At 37.5% G+C, this 17,156-nt stretch overlaps 1 protein-coding gene across 1 annotated transcript in view; it reads right to left on the reverse strand.

Moving 5' to 3' along the window:
- DLGAP5 (DLG associated protein 5) overlaps nucleotides 1-17,156 on the reverse strand; it is a 36,426-nt gene that overhangs the window by 740 nt on the left and 18,530 nt on the right. The window contains exons 14-18 of the mRNA XM_081145579.1: nucleotides 14,635-14,854; nucleotides 11,578-11,770; nucleotides 7,012-7,069; nucleotides 6,195-6,438; nucleotides 5,312-5,364 (exon numbers count right to left, since the gene is read on the reverse strand). Coding sequence (XP_081001705.1) covers nucleotides 5,312-5,364; nucleotides 6,195-6,438; nucleotides 7,012-7,069; nucleotides 11,578-11,770; nucleotides 14,635-14,854 — 768 coding nt within the window. The remainder of the gene's footprint in view (nucleotides 1-5,311; nucleotides 5,365-6,194; nucleotides 6,439-7,011; nucleotides 7,070-11,577; nucleotides 11,771-14,634; nucleotides 14,855-17,156) is intronic.

The following is a 17,156-nucleotide window of genomic DNA, read 5'->3' on the forward strand; positions in this document are numbered from 1 at the left end:
GATCCAAGAGATCGCGATTTGATTCCCGGTCAGGGCACATGCCCAGGTTGCGGGCTCCATCCCCAGTTGGGGGCGTGCAGGAGGCAGCCCATCAATGACGATTCTCTCATCATTGATGTTTCTATCTCTCTCCCTCCCTTTTCCTCCTTCTCTCTGAAATCAATAAAGATATATTAAAAAAACACACAAAACATGCCTACAAAGGTGATTAGTAATATGCAAATACACTTCAGCAGCATATGCACAAAGAATACAATTGAGGCCATATCTTAAGTCACACATGCAGATATCACAAACCTACTCTAATCATATAACAGCATTTAGTAGGCCTTTTACTAGAATGTGATCCTACTAGGATCCTTTCTCTTTGCGCCCCCCCCAAACCCTACTTTGGATTCAAATGATGCTATAGAGTAATATTTTGGTCTAAAGTAGACAGATGAATCTATAAAAAAATTTAAAAATTTCTAATATTTATGGAAGTAGAAAAGAATTGACAAGGAAACTAAATTATAAGGTACTAAGATTTATCCACAAAATAATGCATAAGATAATTATAAAGCAATTTTAATATTACTAATATATCAAAAACAGAATATGATTAATTTCCAGATTGATTTATAATATAAGGACCAATCATTCAGAGTTCAGATCTGGGAACAGGATTAAATCAGATGCATATAACTAGGCCCTTTGCTAAAGTCTCTGACCCTCTAGGTCTCAGCCTATGATTAAAGAAGGGTAAGAAGACCAAGAAAGAACAGAGTGTGGGTCACAGTAACAAACTTCATTCTGCTCTGGAGATACAGGGAGGCCCAGAAGCTTGAACACAAAGAAAGCATCTTTGAAAGATAATGAAAGCCAAGATATAGAGGTCCTTAAGGAATTAATGGCTTAAGGAAGCCAGGCATTTGCCAGGCTTCATGAGATTAAAAACAGTTGTCTTACCCTACACTTGCCTTAATTAATATTTTATGTTCTGAGATCAAAGATTAGCAAATCAAGGCCACCTCATGACCCATTATGAGATTATTTCTTGAAGTAGGCATATATTGTTATGAATGTCCCTCTTAGAATGCTTTTGCTGCATCCTGTAGACTTTGATATATCATATTTCTGTTTTCATGCATCTCTAGGTATTCTTGATTTCTTCGATGACCCATTGGCTCTTCAGTAGCATATTGTTTAGTCTTCACATTTTTGTGTTTTTTTCAGTTTCCTTCTTGTAATTGATTTCTATTTTCATACCGTTGTGGTTAGAAAAAATGCTTGATGATTTCAATCTTCTTGAATTTATTAAGATTTGTGGGCTGAGGTGGTCTATTCTGGAGAATGTTCCATGTGCACTTGAGAAGAATGTGTATTCTGCCATTTTGAGGGTGGAATATTCTGTATATATCTATTAAGTCCATCTAGTCTAATGTATCATTTAAGTTGAATGCTTTTCTTTTTACTTTCCTCCTTTACTAGCATTTATTTTAACCTGAATTTATTCCCAGGCCATAAATTTTGTGTGGGTTTTTTTTTTTAATTAAATCCATTTAGACACTCTATGTCTTTTGATTAGCAAATTTAGTCCATTTACATTTAAAGTTGTTATTGATAGGTATGTACTTATTGCCATTTTGTTAATTGTTTTCTGGCTGTTTTTGTAGTACTTCTGTTTTTGTTGTTGTTGCTGTTCATCCTTACCCAAGGATATTTTTCCCTTTTATTCTCAGACAGAGTGAAAGCAAAGGGGGAGGGGGAGAGGAGTTGAGAGAGGTTGAGAGAGAAACATCAATGTGAGAAACATCAATTGGTTGCCTCCCGCATGCGCCCCAACTGGGGCCAGGAATGGAACCTGCAACCCAGGTACATGCCTTTGACCAGGAATCAAACCCATGACCCTTTAGTGTGTGGGCTCGACGCTCTAACCACTGAGCCACACAGGCCAGGGCCTCTCTGTTCCTTTTTTTTTTAATGTATCTTTATTGATTTCAGAGAGAGGAAGGGAGAGGGAGAGAGAGAGTTGAAATATCAATGATGAGAGAGTCACCATTGATTGGCTGCCTCCTGTATGGCCCTGACTGGGTTTGTGCCCACAACCCGGGCATATGGTCTGACCAGGAATTGAACCACAACCTCCTGGATCCTACGTTGATGCTCAACTGCTGAGCCACACCCGACCAGGCTCTCTGTTCCATTTTTTTTCTTCTTCCTTGTGGTTTGATGGCTTTCTTTAGCGCTGTGTTTAGATTTACTTCTTTCTTTTGTGTGCTTACTATAAGTTTTGTCTTTGTGGTTACCATGAGGTTCACATATAACATCCTTTGTATATAATAGTCTCTTTTAAGTTGATAGCAACTTAAATTTGAACACATTCTAAAACTTTACACTGTTGCTCACCACCCCCCCAACGGTTTTTTTTAATAACATGTTTGACATCTTTTTATTTTCTGCTTCCCTTAACTAATTACAGTAATTTTTAGTTAACTTTACTATTTTTGTCTTTTAATCTCACAACTGCTTTACTATATATTTACATTTATATATAGTGTACATATCCTTTACTATATATTTACCTTTACTATATATTTACTACCTTTACTACATATTTACATTTGCCAGTGAGATTTTTACTGTTCTTTTTAAATTTTTTATTGTTGACACTATTGCAGATGTCCCTATTTACCCCCCTTTGCCCACCTGCACCCAAACCCCCACCCCCTTGGCCCTCTCCACACTGTTGTCTGTGTCCTTGGGCTATGCATATATGTTCTTAGCTAATCCCTTCACCTTCTTTTATCCAGTCCCCTTACCCTTACTCCAACCCCCCTCTGACATCTCTCAGTCTGTTCCATATATCCATGCCTCTGGTTCTATTTTGTTCATCAGTTTCTTTTGTTTATTAGATTCCACATATTAGTGAGATCATATGGTATTTGTCTTTCCCTGACTGGCTTATTTCACTTAACATAATAATCTCCAGGTTCATCCATGCTGTCACAAAGGGTAAGAGTTCCTTCTTTTCAGCCGTGTAGTATTCCATTGATTGTGTAAATGTACCACTGCCATTTTATCCACTCATCTTCAATGGGCACTTGGGCTGTTTCCAGATCTTGGCTATTGTAAATAATGCTGCTATGGACATAGGGGTGCATATGTTCTTTCTGATTGGTCTTTCAGGATTCTTAGTATATATATCCAGAAGTGGGATCGCTGGGACAAAAGGCAGTTCAATTTTTAATTTTTTGAGGAAACTCCACATTCTTTTTCACAGTGGGGGCATGAGTCTGCATTCCCACCAACTGCACTAGGGTTCCCTTTTCTCCACATTCTTGCATCATATGTATTCTTATTATTAATTAGTGCCTTTTCAGTTTAGAAAAGTCCTTTAAAAAAAAAAGTTTTTATTGATTTCAGAGAGAGGAAGGAAGAGGGAGAGAAAGAAACATCCATGAGAGAAAAATATCGATCAGTGGCCTCCCGCACTCCCCCTATTGGAGATTGAGCCCACAACACGAGCATGTGCCCCGACTGAGAATTGAACTGGTGACCTCCTGGTGCATGGGATGATGCTCAACTAACTTAGCCATACCAGCCAGGCTAGAAAAGTCCTTTTAATACTTCCTGTTAGGTGGGGTTAGTGGGGATGAACTCCTTTAGTTTTTGCTTATCTGGAAAACCCTTAATCTCAGCTTCAATTCTGAAAGATAACCCTGCTAGGTAGCGAACTCTTGGTTGGAAATTTTTTCCTTTCAGCACTTTGAATACATCATGCCACTCACCTCTGGTCTGTAAAGTTTCTGCTGAATTTCCTTGTACATAATAAGTTGTTTTTCTCTGGCTGCATTTAAGATTCTCTTTATCCTTAATTTTTGCCATTCCAATTATAATGTGTCTTCATATGGTTCTCTTTGGATTCATCTGATTTTGAACTCTCTGGGCTTCTTAGACCTGGATCTCTTTCCTTTCCCAAATTAGGGAACTTTGCAGCTATTATTTCTTCAAATAATTTTTCTCCCCCTCCCCTCCTTTTGTGACCCTTACAATGCAAATGTCATTCTGCTTGATGATGTCCCAGAGGTTGCTTAAGGTGTCTTTACTTTAAAAATTCTTTTTCATTTTATTGCTCTGTCTGGGTGTGTTTCATTGCTTTGTCTTCTAGCTTGTTGATTTGTGCTTCATTTTTATCCAGTCTGCTGTTGAATCCCTCTAGTATATTTTTCATTTCAGTTGTAACTTCTTTTTGGCACTTTCCATCTCCTTGTGGAAGTACTCACTGAATTCATCAATTCTTCTCCCAAGTTTCGTGAGCATCTTTATGACAATTACTTTGAACTCTTTATTAGGTAGATTGCAAAGCTCTGTTTCATTAAGGTCCCTGACCCATTTGGCAGTGGGCCCTGGAAAATTTCAAGGTAAGGCTATAAACCAAAGTTGTGAACCCTGGCTACACATTAAAATCACCTGATGAAGGTCCTACTACAGATCACTGAAATAAAAATATCTGGTGTAGGGCTGAAAACCAATGCTGTAAACATGTTGTAGGTAACATAGCACTTTTTCATCAGTGCCACAGTGAATATAAATCAGACAGCTCTGCTTACAGAGAAATTCACAGTTAAGAAGGGAAATAGATTTCTGAAATTATAATGTTAAGAATATAATATATTCACATTATTCTCTCAGGAAGAGATTAAATGTGTGCACTGTATACACTGTGTTTCTATGTGCACCTGTGCCTATACATTAATTAACATAGAGAGATGAGAGCTTTTACAGGAAGGCTTCACAGAAAGGGTAATGTCTGAACTAGACTTAGAGGCAAGAGAGTACCAAAAGTAAAGCCAAAGGAGCTTCAGAATAAAATAGCTTCCAAATAAATATAGTAACCTAAAAGGAATAGAATGAAAATAACCAATGATGACTGAAAGTAAGACAGACATTATCTCCCCAACTGCATGCTTCAGATTGGCTGAAACCTTACATTATATTTTTCTTGCATCACTTAGAAATACCTAACGTAATCCAAACCACATGTTAGATATTCAAGTATTCAACCAATTTGTCATAACAAATTTGACATATAAATCACACAGGGAAATAGATCTTCAGAATTTAATACTAAAAATTACTATATTTTAAAATATGTAAACATGAAACTTTGTTCTCATTTTGATAAAAATGAACGAATAGATTTCACAGTAAAGAAAACAATCACAAGATGTAAATTTTAAACTTTGTACACAAATTAAAAAGTAATATTCATTTTATAAAACAACTCTAGTATATAAAGAAACTTTTCAAATTAAGTTGAAAAACTTACTGAATCAAGAAGATGGCATTCAGTTTTAAGACTTTTATTATTATCAAATAATCCTGAAAAACAAAAAAGAATTATTAACTTTTTAAAGAATATTCTTGCAGTCAAGGGTTGGCAGAAATAAAGCATTGAGAAATATGAAAAGTACTATATTATCAAATGCTAAGAGAAAAATAAAAGTCATCTTATAAGATTTTTAAAAATGTGTTTGAATTTCTTAATAAAATTCTTATCTTTAATTTTAGTATATAAAGAGTCTTCTATAAACAAATCTCAAACTTGTAATAATAAAGGTACCCAAAAGATGCTAGATGAAGAGCATAGCTAGAGTGCATTAAATGTCTGGCCAAAGTAATGTTCATTTGCCTTAGGCCCCAGCCAGAACAGCACCACAGAGTAGCCCGTGTAAACAGTAGGTGAAACTGTCAGACATTATAACAAAAGTACAAGAGCCATTTCCTACTGCAGAACAATCACAACGAAATAGGCAGGAATAAGAATTAGGGAAGAAAAATAGGGGATTTTGAAGAAAGGTTTGAGGATATATGTGCATTGAAAGGAGAAATAAAAAAACTTCAGGGAATTTTTCTAATTGTGAGTTTTCACAAACAATGAAGGATCCCAAAAAATTAGGTCTAATTTATATTATATCCAATATAGACTAGTATCTTCTGCTGATTTTTAATAGGTTTACCTCAAAAGGTCTGGGGTGGAGAATGGGGTACTGCCACACAAACTAATTCTCATAAAATATTTACTGTGAATATTCAATGTTTCAACCTTCATTCTTAGACACTGGAACTCAGAGATACTTACAATAATCTGTACATTTGTGCAATTTCATTTATTTAACAAAGCCTCATTAAATATATTAAAAAGACCTCACCTGACTGGAAAATTTTAGTCTCCTCTTGCTGTGAGATGTTATTGTGTGATGGTATATTTTTTTCAGGACTAGTCATCAAAACATCCTGTGTTGTCATTGAAGAATTTAGTTCCATTCCTTCCACAACTAAAATTTCTCCCTTTTTGTTGGTATTGATATCACATGCTAGTTCACCAGCAGGTGGAGGAAAACTCATTCTTTCACTGGGTAAACAATCCATCTCAAAGTTTACGTCAGTTACATCCTGGAAGTAAAATTATTTTAATTACCAAACATTGGAACAATTAGAAAAGGTCCTGTTTCTATTAAAAATGATAAAAACAGGAGGATGATATTCTGAACACAGGCTAACGAACACTGCATTCTTAAACAATTAGTTCAGATAATATTTTAACAGTAGTATGACTGAAGGAAAGTTTCTCAGCAAGTATCTGTACTCACTTCAGAGATTAGCAAACATTTTCTGTGAAGTGCCAGATAGTACTTTCTTTTCAGGCTTTTTGAATCATAGAGTCTCTGCCACATCTACTCAATTCTATTCTATTGCAAAAGCAACTAGATATAATACATAAATAAATAAATGTGGCTAGGCTATAATAAAACAATTTACAAAAATAATCTTGATGTGAGTTGGACAATAAAAAAATGGCACTGTAGTCTCAAACAAGCTAAAGGCCTTTGAAACAAGAACTATCATTTAGTATTACTGATTTCAGATTTCCAGTGGAAATTCTGGGGGTTGTTTATGGAGTTACTATGTATAATAATATAAGTAGATAGCATGCTGGGCTATCTAGTACATTAGAACAGGACTTACATGGTTTACTTCAATTAAATCCGGTAATCTAAGACACTGAGCATCTTCTATGCTGTTCCTGAAAGAAGAAAAGAAAATAGCATTGGACTCAGATAATCAAACATACTGCTATCTTTTATGTTTGAGACTATCTTTTATTGTCAAAGATATAGCCTAGTCCAAGATCAGGCCTGATCCAAATAGATTAAGTTGGGACTATAGCTACTATAGAATGGTCTTACAAACCAAATGCATTCTTCCCCAAAAAGTTCATGAGCCTGTTTCCATGCTGGTCAGTTCACCAGCAATTCTCTGAACCTCATCCAAATCCAGAGCTACATACTAGAGAAAGGGTAGGGGAAAGCTGACTTCTGGGGAGAGTGGAGGGAGGTGTGAAGCAACAACCCAATTATTTTATAGCTGGAATTGGCTACATTTACTTGTTAGTTATAGCATATAATCCTGAAGTTCTTAAATTGTACTTTTTTTCTTTTCTAAAATATATCTTTATTGATTTCAGAGAGAGGAAAGGAGGAGAGAGAGAGATAGAAACATCAATGATGAGAGAGTCATTGATCGGATGCCTCCTGCACACCCCTGACTGGGGATCAAGCCCCCAACCCGGGCATGTGCACTGACCGGGAATCGAACCCTGATTGCCTGGATCCTAGGTCTACGCTCAACCGCTGAGCCACGCCTGGCCGGGCCTTAACTTGTATTTTATTAAAAATATCTGTTTCATTTACCTTCCAAGCAGCTTTCACCTGGAGGGGAAGCAACTGCCCCACCCTGGTGGAAAACCTCTGGCCCCAGCCCCTGGAGTTTCTACAGCCTGAGGCTCATTAAGAGACTGAATAACAGTCTCTGGATGCTCTTTGAGTCTTTGCCCAATTTGCTTCTGGATCCAGGGCTTGGAAAAGCAGAGCTTGGTGCACATCTTGGTCCTGTCCAAACACACCCAGCCCCAGCAGAGGAAACTACAAGCTGTGGAGTGTGGAAAACTTCAAACAGGGTACTCAAGGCCAGTCAAAAACAGCACCTGACATTGGCCTGCACCAGAAACCGTCCAAAAGACTGGGAGTCCTAGCAGATCTACCTAATACATAGAAACAAATCCAAACAGTCAGCCAAAATGGGGAGACAAAAAAACAAGCCCCAAATGAAGGAACAAAAGAATTCTCCAGAAGATGAGCTAAATGAAATGGAGATAAGCAATCTATAAGATATAGAGTCCAGAATACTGATCATAAAGATGCTCAACAGCATGAAAAAAGATATAGAAACTATGAAGGAAATTAAGAATGACATAGAAATAAAAAAACATTCGAAGGAATGAACAGCAGATTAAGGGAAGCTGAGGAACACATCAGCAAATTTAGAAAACAGGGTAGAAAAAAAATCACTCAATCAGAGAACCGAAAAGAAAAAAAAAATTAAAAAGCAGGAGGGCAGTTTAAGGGAGCTGTGGGACAACATGAAATGTAACAACATCCATATCATAGGAGTACCAGAAGAGGTTGAAAGTAAGCAAGGGTTAGAGAACCTGTTTGAAGAAATAATGGCAGAAAACTTCCCTAACCTGGTCAAGGAAAAAGTCACACAAGTTCAGCAGGCACAGAGAGTCCCAAGCAAGTAGAACCCAAAGAGGCCCAAGGCCAGACACATCATAATTAAAATACCAAAAACCCAACACAAAAAGAGAATCTTAAAGGTAGCAAGAGAAAAACAATCTGTTACCTACAAAGGCGCTCCCATGAGGCTGTCAGATGATTTCTCGCCAGACACTCTATAGGCCAAAAGGCAATGGCATCAAGTATTCAAGGTAAAGCAAAACAAGGATATGAAACCAAGAATAGTCTATCCAGCAAGGCTATCATTCAAAATAGATGGTGAAATAAAGAACTTTCCAGACAAAAAAAAAGGCTAAAGGAATTTATCACCACCAAACCAGCATTGCAAGAAATGTTAAAGGAACTGCTGTAATAAAAGTTGAAATAGGGACTGAGAAACATAGGCATAAAGAAATAAAATGGCAATAGATAAGTACCTATCAATAATAACCTATCAATAATAACCTTAAACATAAATCGATTAAATGTCCCAATCAAAAGACATAGGGTAGTTGAATGGATAAGAAAACAAGACCCAAATATATGCTATCTGCAAGAGACCCACCTCAGAACAGGCTGGAAAAAAACCAAAAAAACTTCTGGAGGACTTGAAAGATGAGATTGACAGCAATACAGTCACAGTAGGGGACTTGATCACCCCACTGACTTTACTGGGTAGATCTTCCAGACAAAAAATCAACAAGGAAATAGTGACTCTAAATGACACACTGAATCAGATGGATTTAATTGACCTTTATAGAACATTCCACTCCAAAGCTGCAGAATAGGCATTCTCCTCAAGTGCACATGGGACATTCTCAAAGATAAACCACATGTTAGGACATAGAACAAGTCTCTACAAGTTCAAGAAGACTGAAATCATATCAAGCATCTTCTTGGACATTTACACAAAGGAATACTATACAGCTGTAAAAAAGAAGGATCCCTTGTCCTTTGAGACAGCATGGTGGGACGTGGAGAATATTATGCTAAGTGAAATAAGCCAGTCAGAGAAAGACAAGTGTCACATGATCTTACTCATATGTGGAATCTAATGAACAAAATAAACTGATGAACAAAAGAGGCATAGAAGCATGGAACAGACTGATGAACCTCAGAGGGAAGGCAGGAGAGGGTGGGTAGGGAGAGGTTAATATAAGAATTTATATACATATATGCATAATCCATGGACATAGACAATAGTGGGGTGAAGGCCTGGGGGAGGAGTTCAGGGGGGAGGGGAGCAATGGGGGAAAAAGGGATATTTGTAATACTTTCAACAGTAAAGAGAAATTAAAAAAAAATGTCTCAACCTATTGCAAATTGTGAGTTTTGTTTTTGCTTTTTTTAATATACTCAATTTTTCTAGTTTTCAGCTTCATTTTGCCTTCACTTCACGAAGTTGTTTATTTGTAAGATGCTCTCTTTCAGCACTATTTTTGAGAATTAAGTAAAAAAAAATTTTTTTTTTAATCCTCACCTGAGGATATTTTGTCCATTGCTTTTCAGAGAGAGTGGAAGAGAGGGAGGGAGGGAGGGAGGGGGAGAGGGGGAGAGAGGGAGAGAGGGAGAGAGAGAGGGAGAGAGAGAGAGAGAGAGAAACATTGATGTGAGAGACACACTGATTGGTTGCCTCCCGCACACACCCCAACTGGGGCCAGAGATCCAGCCTACAACCAAGGTACATGCCTTTGACTGGAATTGAACCCAAGATCCTTTAGTCCCAGAGCCAATGCTCTAACCACTGAGTCAAATTGGCTACAGTAGTAAAAAATTTTTAAAGGGTACTTATAATATCACTTAAGCACAATTATGGATCTTCTTAGAACAAGATAATAAACTACAGGATATACAAACAAAGTAAAATAACTTGCATTTAAGAAGTGACAATAAATTGATATTTTATAACCCATGGATTTCTGGAACATCCGAAATATTTTAGTCTCCCACAAAGGCTAAATAAACATACTTTGATTTATATCAAAAATTAAAAATTCTAAAACCTGTTCTATGAACTATTTAAGAACAATAACTTTCATTTGTTTCCTCTGTTTCAATTCATTGGGTGTTCTTTATATTTCTGACAGCCTTGTTTGCTGCTATGGCTGAGTATTCAATGTTGTCCATCCCCAGATTCATAATAAATCTAACAGTCACCTTGGCTCCAGACTATCATTTTATTTCCTACTTACTTTAAAGTATCTTTTCTATCAGACTTCTGGTACCTTTATGTTCCATGAACAAGGATTACATAGGTAATTTTTATGCCATTTGTGCAGAGGCAGTAGAAAAAATGCACGCAGCATCCAGTTTCACTGATTATAAGTTAAATTTGGGTAAGTTACTAACTTTTCCAGTCTTCTCACTTGAAAAATGTATCTAGTACCTTCTAGGGTAGTTGTGAGAATTAAATGAAATGACACTTGTTAAGAACCTAGAACCATGTCTAGCCCATAATAACGGTTTAGTACACATTAGCTCCCCCTTCTCTTATGCTCTGCCCTCTGTCAAAAGAGCAACCTCAAAGTACTTTATATAAAGGCTGGTATAGTGTCTGCCTCTCAATGACCCTGTAGGGAGGCATCAGCACTGCTGTTTGTAGATAATGAAGCTGAAGTTAAGTTACATTAACTTGTCCGAAAGTTTCATATCCAGTAGGTCATACAACTGATTTTAAGCTCAGATCGGTCAAGCACCAAAGTTGCAGTCTGTTTTGCACCAAAGAACACTATAATGTTTTCTTTTCTTCTTAGTTCTACAGAATTAACTTTGCCCACATAAATATGACCATTTACCAATCTGAAATATTAAGCCTTAGTTTTCTCATTTATAAAATAGAAGTACTGTGTATACATTACAGGATCATTGGGAAATTAAATTAAAAATATATGTCTTGCATATTTTACCAGGTTAACAATCTGAAATAGTATTTAACGTCAGCATCTGTTAAACTCTTAGTAACACATTAAAGAACTACCTGTTTTCAGGAATATTTGAAAGCAAAGTCTTCTCATCAGCTTGTTCCCCTCTGGTACTCTGAGGATCAGGATTCTCTGGTGACGCTGTTTGTCTTAGAAGGCACAGATCAGCCCTGCTGTCAGACACAGCTTTGCTAACAGACTTAGGTGTCCTAAGTCTTTGAGAAAGATGCTCGGAAGAGATCGAAAGTCCTAGAAGATGAGAGAAATCACCTCAGTATCAAAAGTTCTTTCATTCACTTTCATTATAACTAGGAAGACTGTGCAAATTCTTCCTATTCCCCTAACCAACTAGCTTCTTTCTCCTGTAAAATCTCTTGTTAAAGTCAAATGCGCAGGGCCTTCAGTTAAAGACAGTATTGAACACACACATTACACTCTGCTTCCTCTCAACATCCCACTACTATAAGCGGCAAGAGCTCATCTTAAAAGGCAGAACACTACAAAGACCAAGGAAACTTTAAAAAGAGACAATAACCAGAAAATTTTGGAAGCTGTAGTGTAGATGTGTGAGTGGAATTTTACTTAATAGACTCAAGAAAATAAATCCTAAGCAACCCGTCAGGAAGATGAGAATCAACCCAATTAATACCACAGCATCCCTCAAAAGAATGGGTGGCCTCAAGTATCTCTCAAAGTGGAGATGAAGATGGAGGGGAAAACAAGAGTGGCTCAAAGTCACTTCAAAGAACAATCAGAGCCCAGGTTTCTTTCCTCATTCTGCACAGCTGGGCAATTGTCATGATCCCCTCCCTCCACCACAATTAGAAAACTGGAGACTTATTTCCCCCCAAAAAGGGAACAGAGGGTCTCCGGTTTAGGGATGACAGGTAAGGTTGAAAGATGGGTACTATATGGAAAACAAGGGGATTAAGTGAGTATTTACAAATAAACTGTTGAGACACTTAGGTTTTCCTAGCAACACGGCTCCTTGAAAGACTAGCAGCCAGAATTACACCCTTCAGGCAACAGGCTGAAAGAATGCTCTCTGAGGAATCTAGCCCGTGAGAAAATAAAAAAGTGATATGCAGTTCCCAGATAAGGGCGCAGCTAAACCACCCACAGTCAAGACCCAACCCATGCCCTGTCACGCAGGCCCGCCCGTAACCGCGAGCAGGCCGTGGACAATCTCCAGACGCCCCAGGAAAGCCTCTAACGTGAGAGACAGAAAACAAAACCAAACGGATGAAAGTACCTTGGAACAGACACTGACTACACGGGGAAGGGAATGCAAAAGCTATCATGAATGCCCACAGAAAGATAAGAAAGCGCAGTTATGAAACAAGCACGGACTGTAATAAAACGAAACATTCAAAGAATGAGAAAGAGCTAATGGGAATTAAAAACATGATAGCTGACATGAAGTTGAGGACATCCAGAAAGTAGGAGAAAATGACGAGTCCGGGAAAGAATGATAAAAACAACCTATTTACCAAGAGAAAAATATGTATTTCTGTAAGATCAGAGAGAACACAGGCAAGTATATCAAAGGGCTAATTCAAGAAAAAAAACCCATAAACAAGACTCCAAGACTCTGTGAAGGACTACTGGTCGCTATATTGTGCATCTGAAACTAACGCAATACTGTAGGTCAACTGTAACTGAAACATTTTAACAGCGAAAAGTAGTTGCCTCTAGGGGCTGACAGATGGGATGAGAGGGGCTTCGTGGGGGGCTTTTATTCTGTAACAAGCCTCATATAAGCTAAGTGCTCTATAACTAAAACTCAATTTTAAGAAGATCAATTTTTGCCATAAACCTTTATCTTCCTAGGTTTTGTGTTTTTTTTTTTAGTTTTAGTGGTTTTTTTAAATATATTTTTTATTTCAGAGAGAAGGGAGAGGAGAGATAGAAACATCAATGATGAGAGTCATTGATTGGCCACCTCCTGCTGGGGATTGAGCCCAAAATCTGGGCATGTGCCCTGACCAGGAATGGAACCTCGATCTCTTGGATCATAGGTTGATGCTCTACCGCCGAGCCACGCCCGCCAGGCTATCTTCCTAGTTTTAAGTGCAGAGTTGGTACCATGAAAACCACTAGGATCCTGAGAAGTAAATAGCCAAAAGCCATGTTATCAGCAGTGAGGCAGTTCCTGGGTATCCAGGGAGTGCACCTGCTTAGAGCAAAGGAAACAAACCCAAACTATACCAGCTCTGACACCTAAACTGAGGCGACAGATTTATACTTTCATGTAAATATTAGAGAGCAGCTAAGCTTTATTTACAGAAAACTTCCTAGTGGACAGAATTAAATAAAAGGGAGAAAACCTCTCTTCAGCTGATTAGTACCCAAAGAGGCTTTGGCCTCTTTCTCCTAGAAAATAAATATCCAGATCTTAAAGCACTAATAGAATTATCTACCAAGATATAAAGAGCAGATTACTTCCAACTGTGACCTCTCATCCTATTGCTTATAAATAAATGAATTCAATCAAGATAAATAAATTCAATCTAATAAAGACAGTGTATGAAAAATTGCTACTGAAAAATACACCCAGAGTTAGAAAATTTTAAGAAGAATTGTTTCCTGAAATACTAAAAACTGGTTTTACAGAATATTTTAAAATTAGGAAATTAGTATATTTATTGTCTCTCAAAAGATCAAACTTATAATACAAATGAAAATTAAACCAAAATCACCTTCCATAAGTTTCATCTTAAATAACAGCTAGAGAGGTGTGATAGCCTGATGACTAAGTATCCTTTGCATCTTAAATTCTAACCCAGCTTCTAAGAAAATCACCTAACTTCTCATGCTCCCATTATGTTTCTTATCTCTGGGAATCCAGTAACCTATCTCACAGGATTGTGGGGTCAAGTGGTAATAACAGATGTGAAATCACTTAGAAACATAAAAGCACTTTCAGAAGATATGTCACACTTAATGTAATCTAATCATACCCACCCAAAAGTGATTTGGGTGCGTTTGCGAGTGAGCATGTAGTCTTGTTTTCCCAAAATCACAGAGCTTATATCCCTTCATTTTTTACTTCCTATACAACCTCCCATCCAAGCCAAAGATTTCTCTTAAGTGGTCTCAGCAGAAAAACTAACCTGAGAATGATTTAACAGGACTTTCAACTCTGAAAAATCCAGCATCAAACACAATTTTATCAACTTCCTTTGGCACTACAGAGGCTGCTGCCTCAGCATGTTCTTCCTGCTTAATTTTCTCTCTCATTGCATTTTTTATGGCAGCTAGGCGATTTCTAGCTGCAATTCTTCCACCATCGTCCTGTTTTGGTTTACTTGCTATACCCGAGACAACTTTTTTCTGCAAAAAGAAATGACGGCATTTATTAAATCTACTCATTACCACCTTATAAGACAAATAAAGCATACATAAAATATTTCATCATATACTTATCAAGTTCCTCGTGTGTGCTAAAAATGCTGGGGGTCAAAGGTAAAGGACAAAGCTCTCGCTCTCAAGTTCATAACTTCACGTTAGAAGAGCTAGATAAGGACACTGAGACGGACAAATGTCATTACAGACAAATTCAGCGGGCTGTGGGAGAACATAAGGATAACACTTAAATCAATCTTCAGAGGCATCAAGAAAGGCTCACAGGAAGTAGCACCTAAGCCGACATCACAGTTAGCCAGACTAAAAATGAGGTGAGGAAAGGGCTAGCTAGAGAAGACAGTATGTTTGCAAAACCAGAAGCGAAAGAAAACGTAGAGGAGTTGGCAAGAGATCAGCAACAGCTAGATTATAAAATCCCTTACATGTAACCATTTTATGGAGTCACATTTATATGGAGGACAAAAGAATAGAGATTACTGATGATTTTTAATCATGAGATTAAGATTATTGCATTTGGCCTGGCTGGTGTGGTCCAGTGGTTGAGCATCAACCTATGAACCTGTTTCAGGCTCAGGCCCCAGTAGGAGTGCAGGAGGCAGCCAATCAATGACCCTCATTATTGATGTTTCCCCTCCCTCCCTCCCTCCCTCCCTCCCTCCCTCCCTCCCTCTCTCCTTTCCTCTCCCTGAAATTAAAAAAAAAAAAAAAATTAAATGAAAAGATGCATTTGTATTTTAGAAAGGTCACTCTGGCTATAAGCTGGAGAATAGATTGGAGGGTTACAAGCCAGTGAGAAAGAAGACTACTACGATACCGGGAAAAGATGACAGTAGTTAAATTGAGGAAGAAATGGAAAAACATGAAGAGATATTTAAGAGGCCCAATTGAAAGGACTTAGTGTATCAGATGGGAAAGCAGTGGAGATAGTGAAATGGAGAAGGAAAGAACCAAAGAACATACCCAGGTTTCTATCTGGGACTGCTGGTGGGATGGTAATAGCATTCTCTGAGACAGGGAAACATCGGTGTGTGTGGAGATGATTTCAATTTGAGATATACTGATTTTAAGGTATACTGAGTCAGGATATCCAGAACTTAGCAATAAGTGTGGTCTCATTTTGGGAATCATCGCAGGGTGGGTCAGATGGCACAGGGAGAATATGGAAGGAGAGAAGAGAGTTGAGGTAGGAATTCTGAGTATCACAAACTTTGAAGGGATAAATGAAAAAGCAGAAGAAATTTGCAAACATGTCTGAAGAATGGGCATAGATGTAGGAAGAAAATCAGTAGAATACAATTTTGAAAAAGAGCAAGTATGCTGTATTTAATACTGTAGGGGGATTATTTTATAATTAAGTGTCTAGTAACTTCAACAACTACTGGATCAATAACCTTGGTGGTACCTGTTCTAGAGGTATAAAGAGGGGTCAAGCTGAACTGCAGTGAGTTGGAGGAATAAGTGGGAAACCAAACAGTACAGACAGCTTTCCAGAAAGCTTGTCTGTAATTGGGAAGAAAAATGGGAACAGGGGGTACTGATAACTAGAGGGAGGTGTGGACATCACAGGTTTAGTTAGTTAGTTTGTTTGTTAATAGAAACAAATATAAGTTCCTAAACATGTCTAAAAACTGGTGGGAAAAGAGGGAAAGAGAGAAAACAAGGACAACTGACAGAATAAGAGGTCGGTGAATAAGGAGGGAGCGGCATTAAAATACAGATGAAAGATTAGTTTTATTTATTTGATAATCTTAACAGTGCCTATAAAATAAAGTAGGAGCAGAGAGACATCTGGTGGTAAGGGGCAGAATTACCAGGCTCTGAAATAATGCTGTACTCATGCGGCCGTTACTACATCACTGATGATATTAGTGTTTCCATGACTCAGTACTCAGTAAGAAATGCCCACAGTAGGTTCAAAATGTTCAAGTATCCTTCACTATTTAGTAGATTTGAAATTCATTCAGTCAGTTTTATAACTGTCCTCAGGATACTTGTCATGAGACTTCATTACTATAATAATTTTATAATAAGGTTCTTTCAATACTCTAACATCTTTAACAGATTCAAAACAGAGTTTTTATTTGGATTACATAGCATAATAAAGAACCAACCTAGAAATCTGATTTTATAACCACAGGCATTTTTCTAAAATCTAAAAGAGAAACTGGCAATGCCCTAGGCTGGTTTGAAAGTATCCATCTGAACCAAAAACTTTGACTTAAAATATTACTAGAAAAAATTTTTACTAGAAATAGATTAAGAACAAAAT

This window comes from Miniopterus schreibersii (genome assembly GCF_964146895.1).
Source record: "Miniopterus schreibersii genome assembly, chromosome: 1".
NCBI lineage: Eukaryota > Metazoa > Chordata > Mammalia > Chiroptera > Miniopteridae > Miniopterus > Miniopterus schreibersii.